The sequence below is a fragment of the Pseudorca crassidens genome, chromosome 6 (assembly GCF_039906515.1).
Source record: "Pseudorca crassidens isolate mPseCra1 chromosome 6, mPseCra1.hap1, whole genome shotgun sequence".
In the NCBI taxonomy this organism is placed as follows: domain Eukaryota; kingdom Metazoa; phylum Chordata; class Mammalia; order Artiodactyla; family Delphinidae; genus Pseudorca; species Pseudorca crassidens.
This window is the reverse complement of record NC_090301.1, coordinates 824505-840652: the sequence shown is the minus strand read 5'-3', so window position 1 is coordinate 840652 and position 16148 is coordinate 824505. Positions and strand designations below refer to the sequence as shown.

General features: G+C 57.8%; 1 protein-coding gene across 12 annotated transcripts in view; it reads left to right on the top strand.

Moving 5' to 3' along the window:
- SNED1 (sushi, nidogen and EGF like domains 1) overlaps window positions 1-16148 on the top strand; it is a 96366-nt gene that overhangs the window by 29689 nt on the left and 50529 nt on the right. For all 12 annotated transcript variants that reach the window (XM_067739981.1, XM_067739978.1, XM_067739984.1 and 9 more), the window contains exons 2-8: window positions 2900-3187; window positions 6436-6576; window positions 7260-7422; window positions 9423-9548; window positions 9799-9912; window positions 11795-11908; window positions 12000-12113. In XM_067739981.1, the coding sequence (XP_067596082.1) occupies window positions 2900-3187; window positions 6436-6576; window positions 7260-7422; window positions 9423-9548; window positions 9799-9912; window positions 11795-11908; window positions 12000-12113 (1060 nt within the window). The remainder of the gene's footprint in view (window positions 1-2899; window positions 3188-6435; window positions 6577-7259; window positions 7423-9422; window positions 9549-9798; window positions 9913-11794; window positions 11909-11999; window positions 12114-16148) is intronic.

The following is a 16148-nucleotide window of genomic DNA, read 5'->3' as shown; positions in this document are numbered from 1 at the left end:
TACATTTCTGTTGTTTAAGCCACTCAGTCTGTGGCATTTTGTTATGGCAGCTCTATCAGACTAGTACAGATACATACCCAGCAGTAGAATTGCTGGATCATGTGGTAATTCTATTTGTAGTTTTTTTGAGAAACTGCCTGCCTACTGTTTTCCACGGTGGCTGCACCATTTTACATTCCCACCAACAGTGCACATGGGTTCCAGTTTTGCTACATCCTCACCAATGCTTGTAATTTTCTGGCTTTTTTAAAAAAATAATAGCCATCCTGATGGGTGTAACATGGTGGCTCACTGTGGCTTTGATTTGCATTTCTAATGATTAGTGGCATTGAGTATATTTTCATTGGCTTGGTCATTTGTATGTCTTCTTTGGAAAAACGTTTATTCAAGCCCTTTTCCCATTTTTTTAATCAGATTGTTTGGCTTTTTGTTGTTGTTGAGTTGTAGGAGTTTACTATATATTCTGGCTATTAATCCCTTATTAAATATATGATTTGCAAATATTTTCTCCCATGTGTGGATGACCTTTTTACTCTGCTGAAGGTGTCTTTTGATGCACAAAAGGTTTTCATTTGGATGAACTCCAGTTTGTCTATATTTTCTTTCGTTGCCTGTGCCTTTGGTGTCATTGCCAAAGCCATTGTTGTGAAGCTTTTGCCCTATGTTTTCCTATGAGTTTTATGTTTTTAGCTCTTATATTTAGGCCCTTGATCCATTTCAGTTAATTTTTGTAAATGGTGTTAGGTAAGGGTCTGACTTTATTCTTTCACATGTGGATATCCAGTTTTCCCAACACCATTTGTTGAAAAGACTGTCCTTTCTCCATTGAATGGTCTTAGCACCCTGGTTAAAAATCATCTGACCATATATGCAAGGGTTTCTTTCTGGGCTCTCTGTTCTATTCCATTGATCTATCTGTCTGTCTTTGTGCCAGTGCCACACTGTTTTGATTACTGTAGCTTTGGGATAAGATATGAAATCAGAAAGTGTAAGTCCTCCAGTGTTGTTCTTCTTTTTCAAGATTATTTTGGGTATTCTCTTGATGAAATTTTAAAGCTTGCATTTTATTTCTTTGAACATAGTAAACTTAGTTATTTTATAGTCTGTGTCTGATCATTCCAATATCTGATGTTTTTCTTATTTCTGCTTATTCCTGTCAGCAGTGTCTCACTTCCTTGTGTGCCTGGTCATCTTTGACTGTGTCCTGGAATTTGTATTTGAACAAATGTTTACAGGAATAACTTGAGGCCTAAGATGATACATCTTGCTCCAGGGAGGGTTTTTCTTTACTCCTGCCTGGAACCTAGGGGTTCCACCTTAATCTAAGTTCCAGGCTCAAAGTGCCTGGATGGCCCAGGTGAAGGGAAGGTGGAGTGTACATCTGCATAAGGACCACTTACTTTGGGTTCACCCTGATTATGAGGCAGGTCTTAGAGGTCCCAGCTTAATGTGGGGGTTATCAGGTTCCTTACCTTGAGCTAGCCCCGAGTTTTGGCATTTATCTCTTTCCCTCCATGAGGCTACAAAAATTATAGGTCTGTCGTACAGCTGTTGCTTCTGCCTCTGCAGATGCACTCACTCAGGGGGAAAGGAGCTTTGAGTACTGGGCTCACCTCCAGTCTCTTCTTGTCCAAGATTTAGAATTGAAATATGCCCCCTTCTTCACTCTTTGGTGCCTTTGAGAGGTCTATTGGGCTTCCCTGGTAGCACAGTGGTTAAGAATCCACCTGCCAATGTAGGGGGCACGGGTTTGAGCCCTGGTCCCGGAAGATCCCACATGCCGCGGAGCAACTAAGCCCTTGCGCCACAACTACTGAGCCTGCGCTCTAGAGCCCGTGAGCCACAACCACTGAAGCCCATGTGTCACAACTACTGAAGCCCGCATGCCTAGAGCTCGTGCTCCGCAACAAGAGAAGCAACTGCAATGAGAAGCCCGTGCTCCGCAACAAAGAGTAGCCCCTGCTCTCAGCAACTAGAGAAAACCCGCACGCAGCAGCGAAGACCCAATGCAGCCAAAAATTAGATAAATAACCTTATAAAAAAAGAAGAAGAAAGGTGTATGTATCCGCCTTTTTGGTTGGTGTAGATTACAGAGCCTGCCCTCACCCGAAGGGTCATTTCTAAAAGCACGGGCTGACCACAGTCTTCCCAGGATAAATCGTGACGGTCTAGAGCCGACTCTGTGATCGTTAGTCCACTCAACCCTGCCCAGCACCCCGTGAGGCCAGAATGAGTGTTTGCTCCATCCTGCAGGTGGAGAGCCAGCGCACAGAGAGGCAAAGCCTGACGTGCCTGGTGGCTGCATAGCTGGAGAGTGGCAGGGTCAACGCTAGAACCAGTTGTGTCTGACCACAAGATGCCGCTCCACCTCCTGTGCTCAGGGGCCTTCTGGGGCTCCACTACCTGGGGTCCGGAGCACAGGTGCCCCACCTGGCCCTCGAGGCCCTCCCGGCCTCCCCTGTCCACAGTGGTCCCAGCCCATCCCCACCCCTGCTTGGCAAGCACGCCTCCTCCTCACCCTTCCAGACCTGGCTCAGAGGCTGGGACTGCCCTGCCCTCCTGCGGCCCCTGATGGGAGTCGGACCAAGGAGCTGGGGCCACTGGGCAGGTCTGAGCCCCCTACCGCACAAAGCCAGGGCCCACACTGGGGGATCCCCACCCCACGCTGGCAGCCCCGGGCCAGGCACTGTGCAGGGCACCGTGTACAGCAAACAGGTCAGAGCCTGTGCCCTGAGCCACGGCCTGTCTGGGAGGGGTTGGGGCAGGCCCAGGGATCCCAAATCAGGGACCAGGAACTGTCAGGCCATCCTGAAAATACCCTGCCCAAGGCTGGCTCAGCCCAGGGGGTGAGGCTGGGGAGGCCCCCATCTGGCCCCTCTCTGGCTTTCTGCCCCGACAGGTGAACAACAACGGGATCGTCTCCTTCCTGAAGGAGGTTTCTCAGTTCACCCCAGTGGCCTTCCCCATCGCCAAGGACCGCTGCGTGGTGGCGGCCTTCTGGGCGGACGTGGACAACCGGCGTGCAGGCGACGTGTACTACCGGGAGGCCACCGACGCAGCCACGCTGCGCAGGGCCACAGATGATGTCAGGCGCTACTTCCCCGAGCTCCCAGGCTTCTCTGCCACCTGGGTTTTCATAGTCACCTGGTACCGCGTCACCTTCTTCGGAGGCAGCTCCTCTTCCCCCGTGAGTGTTCTGTCCTGGGGAAGGGAGGACATCCATCTGGGGCCCAGGGTCTCCCTCCAGGGCCCCCTGCTTGCTGAGTGGGCCAGACGCAATCTCTGGGCTTCGTGCCCAGAGGGGACAGCTGGGCTCAGGGGGGAAGCCACTCGCCCACGGTCACAGGGCCAGGCTGGAGGGAGGATGGAGCCTGGGCCTCCTGGAAACCACCCACGTCCAGGGAAACGCCAGGTGCCCCAACACCGTCCTTCACTCCCTCGGGGGACGCAGACGGTCTGTGATAGAAGGTTTCCGTTTGGAACGGTTCAGTACTCAAAGGGTTAAATGGGAAGTTTATTGCGTTTAATACATTATTCCTTGATGACGCCAAACGGCCACAGCGCCCAGTCCAGAATAACCGACCACTTTAGCCAGCGTGGTCCGTGTGGCGGGCGGATCCCCAGTGAGGGCGGCATAGCGCTTCCGGCAGCAGATGCGTGAGCGGCACCTCCTGCGGCCAGGCCCGCGAGGGGTGCCGGGCCACAACCGCGTGGGACAGAGGGCGGCTCTCTAGAGAAGAGCACTGGGGAGCGGGCGGCCTTTCAGGACGGCGTGCCCACACATTCAATACACATTCCTTTAGGGGCACGTCTGGGGCAGGCAGTGTTCTGGGCTCTGGGGAGGCGGCCCCAGACAGAGAGCACAGGACATGACTCTCCCGCGGGGCGCACTCTAACAGGGGGGACACCAGCGACCACGTAACAGGGACGCCACGCCAGCAGGACGTGGGCTCTCCCTGATGCTGTGCAAGCCTGGGGGCCTGGCTCGGCCACGTGGGGGAGGTTTGGAGCTGGAGGGACTGGAGGGCTCAGCACAGCAGTTAGGGTGGGTGTGACCACACTGGGCTGAGGAGGAGAGGGAAGCCCCGAGGGCGGTGCCCGGTCTCCCATCGCAGGCACAGGGCGGGAGGGGTGGGCACAGGTGGCAGACGGGCTCGGTCCTAGATGTGCTGAGCGGAGCCCGGAGTCCCCAGCCGCGGCGGCTCAGGTGGGGACGGGGCGGGGAGGGACGTGCAGGTGGTGATGAACCCTGCAGCCCCCAAGAGGCCAAAGAGAAGCCAGCTGGTTGGCAGGTACCCTGCGAGAGTAACCGTCACTGCTGGGGCTGTAGCAGGAGTATGAGAGCAAATCAGGAAAGATGGGCTTTTTCTGTAAACATTACTACAAAGAAATTTCACGCCTGAACTTTTGTTCACACATAGCCCACTAACATTTTGTATGTTTTGTTTGTTTTTTCTTATCGCCAATTTGTAAGAAAAATGTCTTTTTAACAAAAAGTAGAGAAAAAGAATCTCCAGCCCCACCAGCAGGAGGCAACTCCTGTTCAACGTGTCCTATTGTGAATCGACCCACACGTTAAAAAATAAATAGAACCACCTGGAACGTGCTGTTTTGTGAGTGTTTCTTTCACTCAACAGTATTGTGGGCACTTTCCTCATTCTTATATGTTCTTCTACATCATTTTTTATGTTATAATTTCACCTCTGCAGAGTCATTTTACCTGTTACTTCTCCGCCTGGGAGGAAGGAGGCGCCCAGGGCCCCTCCTGAGCAGACAGAGGAAACCTTAACGTTCTCCTCTTTTCAAACCCGGAGATGTCAGTTCCAAAATGATTACCTTGTGAGACGGGGAACCGGGATTCTGAGTTTGGGGTGGAAACCAGGCTGGGAGCTGGGAGATGGGGAAGCCCTCCCCTGGGGGCACCTGCAGGGGCAGGTCGATCAACAGAAAGTGATGGTTAAGCTTCGGGCATGTCCTCGTCCTCCTCAAGCGTCTGGGCCTCATAGCTCGCGAAGCCCCTCCGCTGGCCTTGCTGACCAGCCGCGGTCCGGCCCTCCCCACACCTTCCCACTGCTCGGGCCTTCCAGCCCTCACGCCCTCCTCGTCCTGAGTCCCAGCTCCTGAGCTTGCCTTCCTGCAGGAGACTGCTCGGTTCCCCTGCTGTCGTCTTTCACCGTGGACGCCCCCATGTGCGATGCCTGCGTGCCAGCCCGGCGTGGCGGCACTTGCGCTCCGGTGGGCCTGCTGCCTCCGTCACGGGGTGCCCCGAGGGGCGCTGCATCGCCCCCAGTGGTTTGTGAAATCATCCCGGCATGAGTTGCTAGAAGGGAGATTGCTGCCTGCGCAAGTCTGATTTCCCCTCAAAACTGCCCACTCGTAGTTGCATAAGCCGCATTCAGAAGCGCCTGTAGCCCTGCACCCCGGCCAAACGCACCGCTCCACAGGCGCGAAAGGAATGGCCCTGGTTTTTTCAGCTTTACGCATCTCTGATTTCTAGTAACGGGGAATCTTGGCCAGTTGTATTCCATCGTGATGTTTCTGTTCACACCCTTTGCCAATTTGTCTGTAATCTTTCTGTCCTTTTTCTTATCGATCCGTGGAAGTTCTACTTGAATTAAAGACATCATCAGTTTCTCTGCCGTGTGTGTTATAAACACACTTTTCCCTTCACTCGTTGCCATTCAGCTTGATCTCGTGACACTTTTTTATATCCGGAAGTTCTTGTAGTCAAATGTATAAACCTCCTTTGTGGTTTCTGCAGTTTTAACAAATGTCAGGCTTAAAAGTCCTTCCCTAGACGTTCTACATATTCGCCTACGTTTTCCTCTAGGCCAACGACAGCCTCATTTACAACCTTACTCGTTTCGGGATTTATTTTCATAAGAGATATAAAGCTCCAATTTAATTGTTTTTCAGAGCTTCCTATTTGTCCCACGATCATTTCTTAAACAATCTCACCCTTTGTCCATTCTGAAATAGCACCTCTTATGTGTACACTGCCCACTAATATTTTCATGGAGGATTTTCCATGAAAACCAAAAAACTTAGCGATTGAAAACTGCCTTTCCTTCTTTCCCCTTTTTCTCCTTTTACTTTTCTGTTCATCTCACATGAGATGATTTTGTGGATTTGGCCAGGTAGTCATGAACCCTCTGTGCCCCCAGACCCACAGAGGAAACTGTCTGCTCCTGGCGTCCGTGGCCTCCACAGCCCCTCAGTGGGCTTCACTCGCTCACCAGGCATCAGATAATACTGGGGAGGGCAGGCGTTGGGGACACAGCGGAGGATGGAGGCCGAGGTCATCGGGGCCTCCCTGTGGCTGACCATCTCGCTGGGGAAACAGAGAAGGGACCAGTGGGCGACAGCAATGTGGGTGGGGCGGGGTCTTTGGGTGGAGACGGGGGCACAGGCCCCGCTCAGGCCCCTCCTTGGCAGGTCAACACGTTCCAGACCGTGCTCATCACCGACGGCAAGCTCTCCTTCACCATCTTCAACTACGAGTCCATCACGTGGACCACGGGCACGCACGCCAGCAGCGGGGGCGACGCCGCTGGTCTGGGGGGCATCGCGGCCCAGGTAGGGGCCCCTGCTCCCCACGGCTGGGACTGTCACGAGCTGATGAGGCAGGTGGACGCCCCCCGCGCCCCGCTCCACCCAGTGCTGTGCAGAGGCCTCTCCCGGCCCAGAACCACAGAAACACTCTCCGGCCAAAGCGCCTTTGTCCTGACCCACACGGCAGGCCCTACAGGGCCAGCTGCAGCTGGGACAGAGTTCTGTGTGCGCTGTGGCCTGGGGTGGCCTGGCCCGTGGCCTGAGGGACAGTGGCCAGCAGAAAATCCCAGGTGCGGAGGGTGGTCAACTGCGAGCCCCCAGGGCCTGGGAGTGCCCCTCCCCCCGCTCCAGGTGCTCTGCTTTCTCCTGAGGTCACACTGGCCCTGGGTCCTAGGGGAGGCCCAGGAGCCCAGGAGTGGGCGGGAAGGGGTGGGGGGAGGGCTGGCAGGGCCCAACCAGGTCAGCAGCTGGAGGAGCTGCTGGTTAGGGTGGGGCGTGGCTGGAGGAGCTGCTGGTTAGGGTGGGGCGTGGCTGGGAGGCGGGGACCGCACGGGGCGGTGGGGGGGGCGGGCCGGTGAGGATGCCCCTGAGTCTTCAGCACTCCGCAGCTCACGAGGCCGCCCCCGCGGGAGGTGGGTCTCAGGAACGTTAGGGAGACCTGCGGACCCAGCCCGCACCTGCCCCCACTCTCTCCCACCCGCCCGCAGGCCGGCTTCAATGCGGGTGATGGGCGGCGCTACTTCAGCATCCCCGGCTCGCGCACAGCGGACATGGCGGACGTGGAGACCACCACCAACGTGGGCGTGCCCGGGCGCTGGGCGTTCAGAATCGATGATGCCCAGGTGCGCGTGGGGGGCTGCGGCCATACAAGTAAGAGGACAGAGAGAGTGGCTGGGGTGGCGGAGGGGCATGGACTAGGGAGGCGGGATGGCGGGGGGCGGGGAGGGGGAGCCCCGGGCCTCTTGGGGACGCACGGCCCCGCCCACCTCGGCTCCTCTCCCCCGGGCTCACCCCTGAGCCTCAGTCTCCCCCTGGGAGGCCTTCCTGCCTCTGCTGAGGGGAAGGAGTTTGCTGGAGACCACGGTTTGAAGTGTGAAGGGGTGTGAAGGGGGGGAGCTGGGGTCACATCCCCACCCAGGGAATCCTGGGTATCCCTGCGTGGCCTCCCGCGTCCTCAGGACCACCTGGGAGGCAGGCCCTCTTCCCACCCACTTTGCTGCCTTGCTTCTTGGTGGGACTTGGTGCTTGTGTGACAACCTGGACATCTACCTGACAGGAGGGAGCTCTCTGACGCCCGGGGTCCTTCAGGCACAGAACACAGAGCAGACGGGAGCAGGGTCCACCCCGGGGGCGAGCGTGAGTCCTGTGGAAACAGCGGGACTGGCCACAGAAGGATGTGCTCCCGGCTCTCCTGCTGTGTGGCTCTGGGTCACAGACCCTCCTGAAACCCCTGCTTATAAACGGAGGGGGGAGGGTGTCAAGTGACGGGTTCAGCCGTGCCACTCCCCCGGCCAAACCTGGAGCCAGTGAGGCCAGTGCTGGGACCTCCCCCGGAGATCGCCTCCCACCCCCATGGGGACCAAGACCACCAAGAGGGGCTGCTTCTCCTGAACACCATCCCAGGGATGAACCCAGCACAAGGAAGCCCACCCAGACCTGCCAGGGGAGCAGGCGCACACCCCGGGGGGGGGGTGCGGGGTGGGCGGGGAGGGCAGGTGTGTACCGCCCCGAGGACTGGATATGGGCCCTGGGGAGAGAGGCCTGGGGAGCCTGAGCCCACCCACTCACCAGTGTGAACGAGGGGGCGGCCCACAGGGCCAGGAGCCCAGGGGCCACTGATTGCACCCCGTCCCCCAGAGTGGCAACACCCGCCCGGGCTCGGAGCCGCGGTGGTTCGGGGCACGGGGACGGTACTCCGTCACCACACCTTTGCGTGGGCAGCACAGAGGTCTGGCGCTTGCCAGCGGCCAGGGGCTTGGGCTGTGGTTGAGGGGTAGAGTATGGGTGCAGGTGTGCGTGCAGGTGTGCGTGCAGGTGTGCGTGCAGGTGTGGGTAGGTCCACGCTCCCCACAGAGGCTGCCGGCTGTGAGCCTGCAGACTGGGGTCCTCAGAGGAGGGTCCAGTCAGTCCCCCGGGGACGCCGTTCCCATGTGGCGGTGCTTCTCTCCCGCCCCAGGCCTCTGCGGGGAGCAGACGGAGGAGGCCCTGCTTGGCCCTCAAAGCTCTCGCGCATGGAGGCCCTGAGGGGCACAGTCCCGTGGGGTTGCAGGGAGACCGGCCCCCTCGTGTCCCCGCCCCACGCTGCAAACCCAGGAGATGGAGCTCGTGCGCCTCAGTCTGGAGGCACCGGGGAGGGAGGGTGGGTTCACACCTGAGAGGCGGGGCGCCCACACCTGGCAGTTTACCTTATGAGAAGGGCTGGTCCTGAAACGGGCTCAGGCAGTCAGCCGCCACCCGCTGCAGGGCAGCCGGACTACGCGGCCTGAGTGCCGGTGTGGCTCGGTGAGTGGACCGGTGGGGGCAGGGACGGTCCTCAAAGGCACCCACAGCCTTGGTGGTGCTCAGGGCCCGAGGGCCCTTCCGGGAGTGCCCCTCTCTCCCTCCCTCCTGGACACCAGCCAGCTCTTCCCAGGGCCCTCCTAGTAACAGGAGGTCTGAAGCCCTGGGATGCCCCCGCACCTGCCCAGGTGTGCTCATTCATGGCGGGTTTCGGTGGCCTTGTTTCTGCGGAGGGTGGGCCCCATGAGCTGAGCCCTGCGGGAGGCCTGTCCTCAGGATAACGGAGACCCAGCAGCAGCGGACCTCGCAGCGCCCCCCCCGAGAAGGGCCCCCGGGCCAGGCTGACGGCCCTGCCCTCCCTGTGTCCGCAGCCTCCGTGTGCCTGACCCTGCGCCCCTGCCTCAACGGCGGCAAGTGCATCGACGACTGCGTCACGGGCAACCCCTCCTACACCTGCTCCTGCCTCTCGGGCTTCACGGGGAGGAGGTGCCACCTGGGTGAGTTTCTGCTGGGACCCCGCCCACCTGGAGGAACCCAGCAGCACAGCCAACGGCCCCAAGAGCCCGAGGCCGCGGGCCTCTGTCCCCGTGGTGTGGGTGGCGTCCGGGAGGCGCCGCCGGCGGAGCCAGACACAGCGGCTCCGTGATGGCGAGCACGTGGGCGGGCTCTGCAGCCGCGCCGCCCTGGGCCACGGCAGGTCCTCCCCAGCGGCGCCTCCACTGAGTCCCCGGCTGCCCCGTTTTCCAGATGTGAACGAGTGTGCTTCCCACCCGTGTCAGAACGGCGGGACCTGCACGCACGGCGTCAACAGTTTCATCTGCCAGTGCCCGGCCGGCTTCGGGGGACCCACCTGTGAGACAGGTGAGAGGAACCAGGGGCTGCAGGGCCGCGGGGATGGTCCTGCCCGACCAGGGAGTGGTGGCTAGCCTGGTGGGGGCATCAGGTCAGCGTGCCGCAGGGGGCCCGGCCCCAGGGAGGCCCGGGCGCAGGGGGCGCAGGAGCCCAGACTCCAGAGGAGAGGCCCCGCCCCCTGGGCGTGACAGGAGCGCTGACCACAGCACACAGCCAAGGATGAGGCCTTGGGACAGGGCAGGGCCTGGTTCCGGACGCGTCTCACCGTAGGCCTGCACCCCTGAACCCCAGCTGCTCCTGGCAGGAGTGCAGGCTGTTTCTCTCCATCCCGGGGGTCTTACGGCCTAGATGTGGGTTGGGGTCTTTCTGAAGACCCCCTTGTTGCTTCCAAACTGCAGCCCACACGCCCGTCTGCCGCCCCACTGCTGAGCGCGCCTCTTGGAAGCAGTGCTTTCTGATCAGGCCTCTACTCTCTGCCCTTCATGCAGCACCTCTTTGGGGCCCCTCACCCTGGGCCCTTCACCCACCTGGTAAAGGAAGGTGGACGCCCCACTCCCACCCCCGTGCCACCGTGGGCAGCCACTAGGGGAGCCCAACAGACGGAGCCCCTTAAAATCAAAGCACGATGACCCTTGCTCCCCACCCGGCGCAGCCAGACACACTGTCCCGTGCATACGCTTCCTGATGTGTAACTGTTGTTTAGAAAAACATGTAACACCTGGTTAACTCGAGTGTGTACAAGTAACCACCGCACCAATGTCTCCATCTAGAAAAACCATTTCTAATGGAGACTTACGGCCACAGGGAGTGTTTTAAAGTCCTTAACTCTGGTGTGTATACACGTGTCCGGGCCGGGTGGGACCCTGGGAGGGCTTGGGGCCAGAGCCAGGAGCCCTGAGCCTTGGCCTCCTCATGGCCACCACGGCAACACCCATGGGTACCAGCCCCCGGTCCCCCATGAGGCTCTCTGGTCTCAGGACCCACCTCGGCCCCCAGAGCCCACGACAGCAGGGATGCTGGGCAGAGCCCAGCAGGGACATGGGTACCACTCGGCCCGAGGCTCCCCTCCCCCACCCGTGCCCAGCCCTGCCCTCTGGTGGAGTCAGGGTCCCAGAGACGGGGGTCACCGTGTGCCGTCAGCCACCAAAGCACCGCCACACCTCCCAGGGTTCAGGCCTCCTTCCTCCCACTGCCCCCCACCCTGACTCCAGGGTGGGTCACCCGCTCTGGGGATCCCGTCTGGTTCCTGTATTGAGTCCTTTCTGGAATGAGCTGTCAGCAGGACAGGCGACATAGCTGGGGGAAGGCAGTGTCCCCCCACCTGCTGCCAGCAGCCACCAGGTGAGGCCAGCATCCTGGGTGAGGGGCAGGCCAGAGCGCCAACAAAGGCGGGTCCCGCCTGCTCACTTCCACCTGACTGGGGGCCGAGGCCTTTGCAGGGCTGTCCTTGCAGCAAGAAGTGTCGCCTCGCCCACCCTGGACCCTCAGCCCCGGACCACTCAGGCCCCTCCTGCGCCCCCTCAGGGCTCCGTCACAGGCCGTGCCCCCAGCCCAGCTGGGAGGAATCTCTCAGCCCCAGAGCCCTGTCCTGTGATGACAGCTCTGTCACAGTCATCTTAGCAGGGGCACTGCCCAGGAGGGTGGGAGCTGGGTCCCATTCACCCCCATGTCCCCCGCCAGGCACAGGCACACCCTCCCTCCTCCCCAGGTCTGCTGAAATAAACCCCATTCAGACAAGCTTTCAGTGCCGGTGGGTTGGGACTGCCCTGGTCCCCCAGGGCCCGATGCCCTCCAGAGACGGCCAGATCCACGCGTGCTGCAGCCCGAGATGTCAGCAGTGGGGCCACCCCAGCTGGGGATCCCATGGCCTTCCACCCCTTTGTGCTTGTAGCACAGTCTCCATGCGACGCCAAAGAGTGCGAGAACGGCGGCTGGTGCCAGGCGGAGGGCGGCTCCGCGGTGTGCGTGTGCGCAGCCGGCTACACGGGCGCAGCCTGCGAGACGGGTGAGTGTGCCCTCGGGTGGGAGCAGGGGCGCAGGGTGCCAGGTGCTCAAGGGCTGGCACAGAGCCGAGCACCCACCTCTGCCGCCCCCAGATGTGGACGAGTGCGGCTCTGACCCCTGCCTGAACGGAGGGTCGTGTGTTGACCTGGTGGGGAACTTCACCTGCCTTTGTTCAGAGCCCTTCGAGGGACCTCGCTGCGAGACAGGTAACGGCCACGTGCCCGAAGCCCCCCACCGGTGACAGCAGTCAGCTGCCCCCTTTCCCTCTCGGGGGTGGGGGGGTCTGGTCTGAGCTCTGCTGTCCACGTGCTGGGTAAGGCTGAGCGAATGTCTTCCCCTCTCTGGGCCTGGGCTCCATCCGGAAAGTGCAGGTGTGGATGAGCGCCCTCCCGAGGCCCCTCTCCCGACTCAGGAGATAGATTCTTGGCTGTTTAACGTCCCTCCTTCCTACCCCAGACCCCTCGCCTTGCTAGGGAACAAGCCGTGGGCGTCGGAAAGAAAGCTGTCTCTCCTACAAGTGATGGAGGCTGCTAGCTCCTGTTCCATTGCATACTGTTCTAAGTGCCAGTTAGGACTCGGCAGGTCAGTTAAGAGACCCACGCAGTAAGTTCGGGGCTTTAGCGCCTGACATCGCCTTGCCTCCCACAACAGCGGTGCTTGCATCCCCCCGGTGGGGGGGCGCTCGAGGCAAACTCAACTCGATTTGCTTCGAGTCTCAAAACCTAAGAAGGAAATTAGGTTCTACCCGTGAGTAAGACGCGGATGGGCGCTGTGCCCTCCGTTGGTCTTTGGTCGGATGGCCACACGCAGGGCGGCCTGTGTCCTGAGGCGATGGCGAGGCTTCACGGTGCAGAGGGCGAGAGGGTGGCAGCCTTACCTGCTGCCTGAAATCATCGCGATGTGTCACACGATTGCCTAGATTGTGATTTAAGTATCAGCGTATTTAACTAAACTCACGTCAGAAAACAGAGAAGTGCTTGCAAAAGACTTTGCAAAGAAACCATGTTTTGTACGAAGAATAATGCAAACGAAAGCAAACAATAGGAAACAACTGACTTGTCTACCCCAGTACAAGCTCATTAGCCACGTTGCACATACAGCGGGAAGCTGGCCAAACGTTGGAGATTATAAAAAGGAGTATCTAGCCTTCTGCTTGTGGCCAACAAGGATTAACTGCCCTGGGAACTTCCCTCTCGCTGTCAACAATGAGAAAACCAGACAAAATATATGAAACAACTGTTTTCAGCCATTGGACAGCAGAAAGTAGAGGGCTGTCATCCCTGAGAGAAGGGAATGAAATGGTGTGAGCCCTACAGTTGCCCCAAGGCTGCCTTGGCGCCGTTTCCAGGCTGCCATGCTGGGGTGGGGCCGGGGAGGAATCCAGACTCCAGCAGTTCCTCTGAGTCTCTGGGTCAAGGAGACAGAGATTCAAATTCAGTGGCTGGAATTTGGGGGAATAATACCAGCAAGGACAGAGCTACTGAGAGGGGAAGCGGGGAAGGGGAGAGAGCACGAGATTGGCTCTGGAGATCTGCAGGGGGACCCCTTGAGTGTGGGTCGGGTGAAATCTATTGGGCTGGGGAAGAACCACTGGGAGTGGTGAGTCAGACAATTCCTGGAACTCAGACCCGCCTCCCCACCAGCTGGAGTGGAGTGAGCTCTTCGTAGCCAGGGCCAATGCTGAGTAGAGTCCCCAGTGGTATCACCTTAGTAGTGGGGATAAGTAAATGCTAAGCTAACGGCTAATCTGATCTGCCCCAAGAAATCTTAAAAGAAAGTTCGAAAGGATCAAACTGAGCCCAAGTAATTTCACTCTCTGCCAGCACAAAATCCCCCACCCCTTAAAGGAATAATAACGGAGGCCAGGGGACCCCAAGATACCCGACCAGAAGTTACTATAGGAATAATAACAGAGGCCAGGGGACCCCAAGATACCCAACCAGAAGTTACTATAGGAATAATAACGGAGGCCAGGGGACCAGGACACCCGACCAGAAGTTACTATAGGAATAATAACAGAGGCCAGGGGACCCCAAGATACCCGACCAGAAGTTACTATAGGAATAATAACGGAGGCCAGGGGACCCCAAGATACCCGACCAGAAGTTACTATAGGAATAATAACGGAGGCCAGGGGACCCCAAGATACCCAACCAGAAGTTACTATAGGAATAATAACAGAGGCCAGGGGACCAGGACACCCGACCAGAAGTTACTATAGGAATAATAACGGAGGCCAGGGGACCCCAAGATACCCGACCAGAAGTTACTATAGGAATAATAACAGAGGCCAGGACCCCAGGACACCCGACCAGAAGTTACTATAGGAATAATAACAGAGGCCAGGGGACCCCAAGATACCCGACCAGAAGTTACTATAGGAATAATAACGGAGGCCAGGACCCCAGGACACCCGACCAGAAGTTACTATAGGAATAATAACGGAGGCCAGGACCCCAGGACACCCGACCAGAAGTTACTATAGGAATAATAACAGAGGCCAGGGGACCCCAAGATACCCGACCAGAAGTTACTATAGGAATAATAACGGAGGCCAGGGGACCAGGACACCCGACCAGAAGTTACTATAGGAGTAATAACGGAGGCCAGGGGACCCCAAGATACCCGACCAGAAGTTACTATAGGAATAATAACGGAGGCCAGGGGACCAGGACACCCGACCAGAAGTTACTATAGGAGTAATAACGGAGGCCAGGGGACCCCAAGATACCCAACCAGAAGTTACTATAGGAATAATAACAGAGGCCAGGACCCCAGGATACCCGACCAGAAGTTACTATAGGAATAATAACGGAGGCCAGGGGACCAGGACACCCGACCAGAAGTTACTATAGGAATAATAACAGAGGCCAGGACCCCAGGACACCCGACCAGAAGTTACTATAGGAGTAATAACGGAGGCCAGGACCCCAGGACACCCGACCAGAAGTTACTATAGGAATAATAACGGAGGCCAGGGGACCAGGACACCCGACCAGAAGTTACTATAGGAATAATAACGGAGGCCAGGGGACCCCAAGATACCCAACCAGAAGTTACTATAGGAATAATAACGGAGGCCAGGGGACCAGGACACCCGACCAGAAGTTACTATAGGAATAATAACGGAGGCCAGGGGACCCCAGGACACCCGACCAGAAGTTACTATAGGAATAATAACAGAGGCCAGGGGACCAGGACACCCGACCAGAAGTTACTATAGGAATAATAACGGAGGCCAGGGGACCCCAAGATACCCGACCAGAAGTTACTATAGGAATAATAACAGAGGCCAGGGGACCAGGACACCCGACCAGAAGTTACTACAGGAATAATAACAGAGGCCAGGACCCCAGGACACCCGACCAGAAGTTACTATAGGAATAATAACGGAGGCCAGGACCCCAGGACACCCGACCAGAAGTTACTATAGGAATAATAACGGAGGGCAGGACCCCAGGACACCCGACCAGAAGTTACTATAGGAATAATAACGGAGGCCAGGGGACCAGGACACCCGACCAGAAGTTACTATAGGAATAATAACGGAGGCCAGGACCCCAGGACACCCGACCAGAAGTTACTATAGGAATAATAACGGAGGCCAGGGGACCCCAAGATACCCGACCAGAAGTTACTATAGGAATAATAACGGAGGCCAGGGGACCCCAAGATACCCGACCAGAAGTTACTATAGGAATAATAACGGAGGCCAGGGGACCCCAAGATACCCGACCAGAAGTTACTATAGGAATAATAACGGAGGCCAGGGGACCAGGACACCCGACCAGAAGTTACTATAGGAATAATAACGGAGGCCAGGGGACCCCAAGATACCCGACCAGAAGTTACTATAGGAATAATAACAGAGGCCAGGACCCCAGGACACCCGACCAGAAGTTACTATAGGAATAATAACGGAGGCCAGGACCCCAGGACACCCGACCAGAAGTTACTATAGGAATAATAACGGAGGCCAGGACCCCAGGACACCCGACCAGAAGTTACTATAGGAATAATAACGGAGGCCAGGACCCCAGGACACCCGACCAGAAGTTACTATAGGAATAATAACGGAGGCCAGGACCCCAGGACACCCGACCAGAAGTTACTATAGGAATAATAACGGAGGCCAGGACCCCAGGACACCCGACCAGAAGTTACTATAGGAATAATAACGGAGGCCAGGACCCCAGGATACCCGACCAGAAGTTACTATAGGAGTAATAACGGAGGCCAGG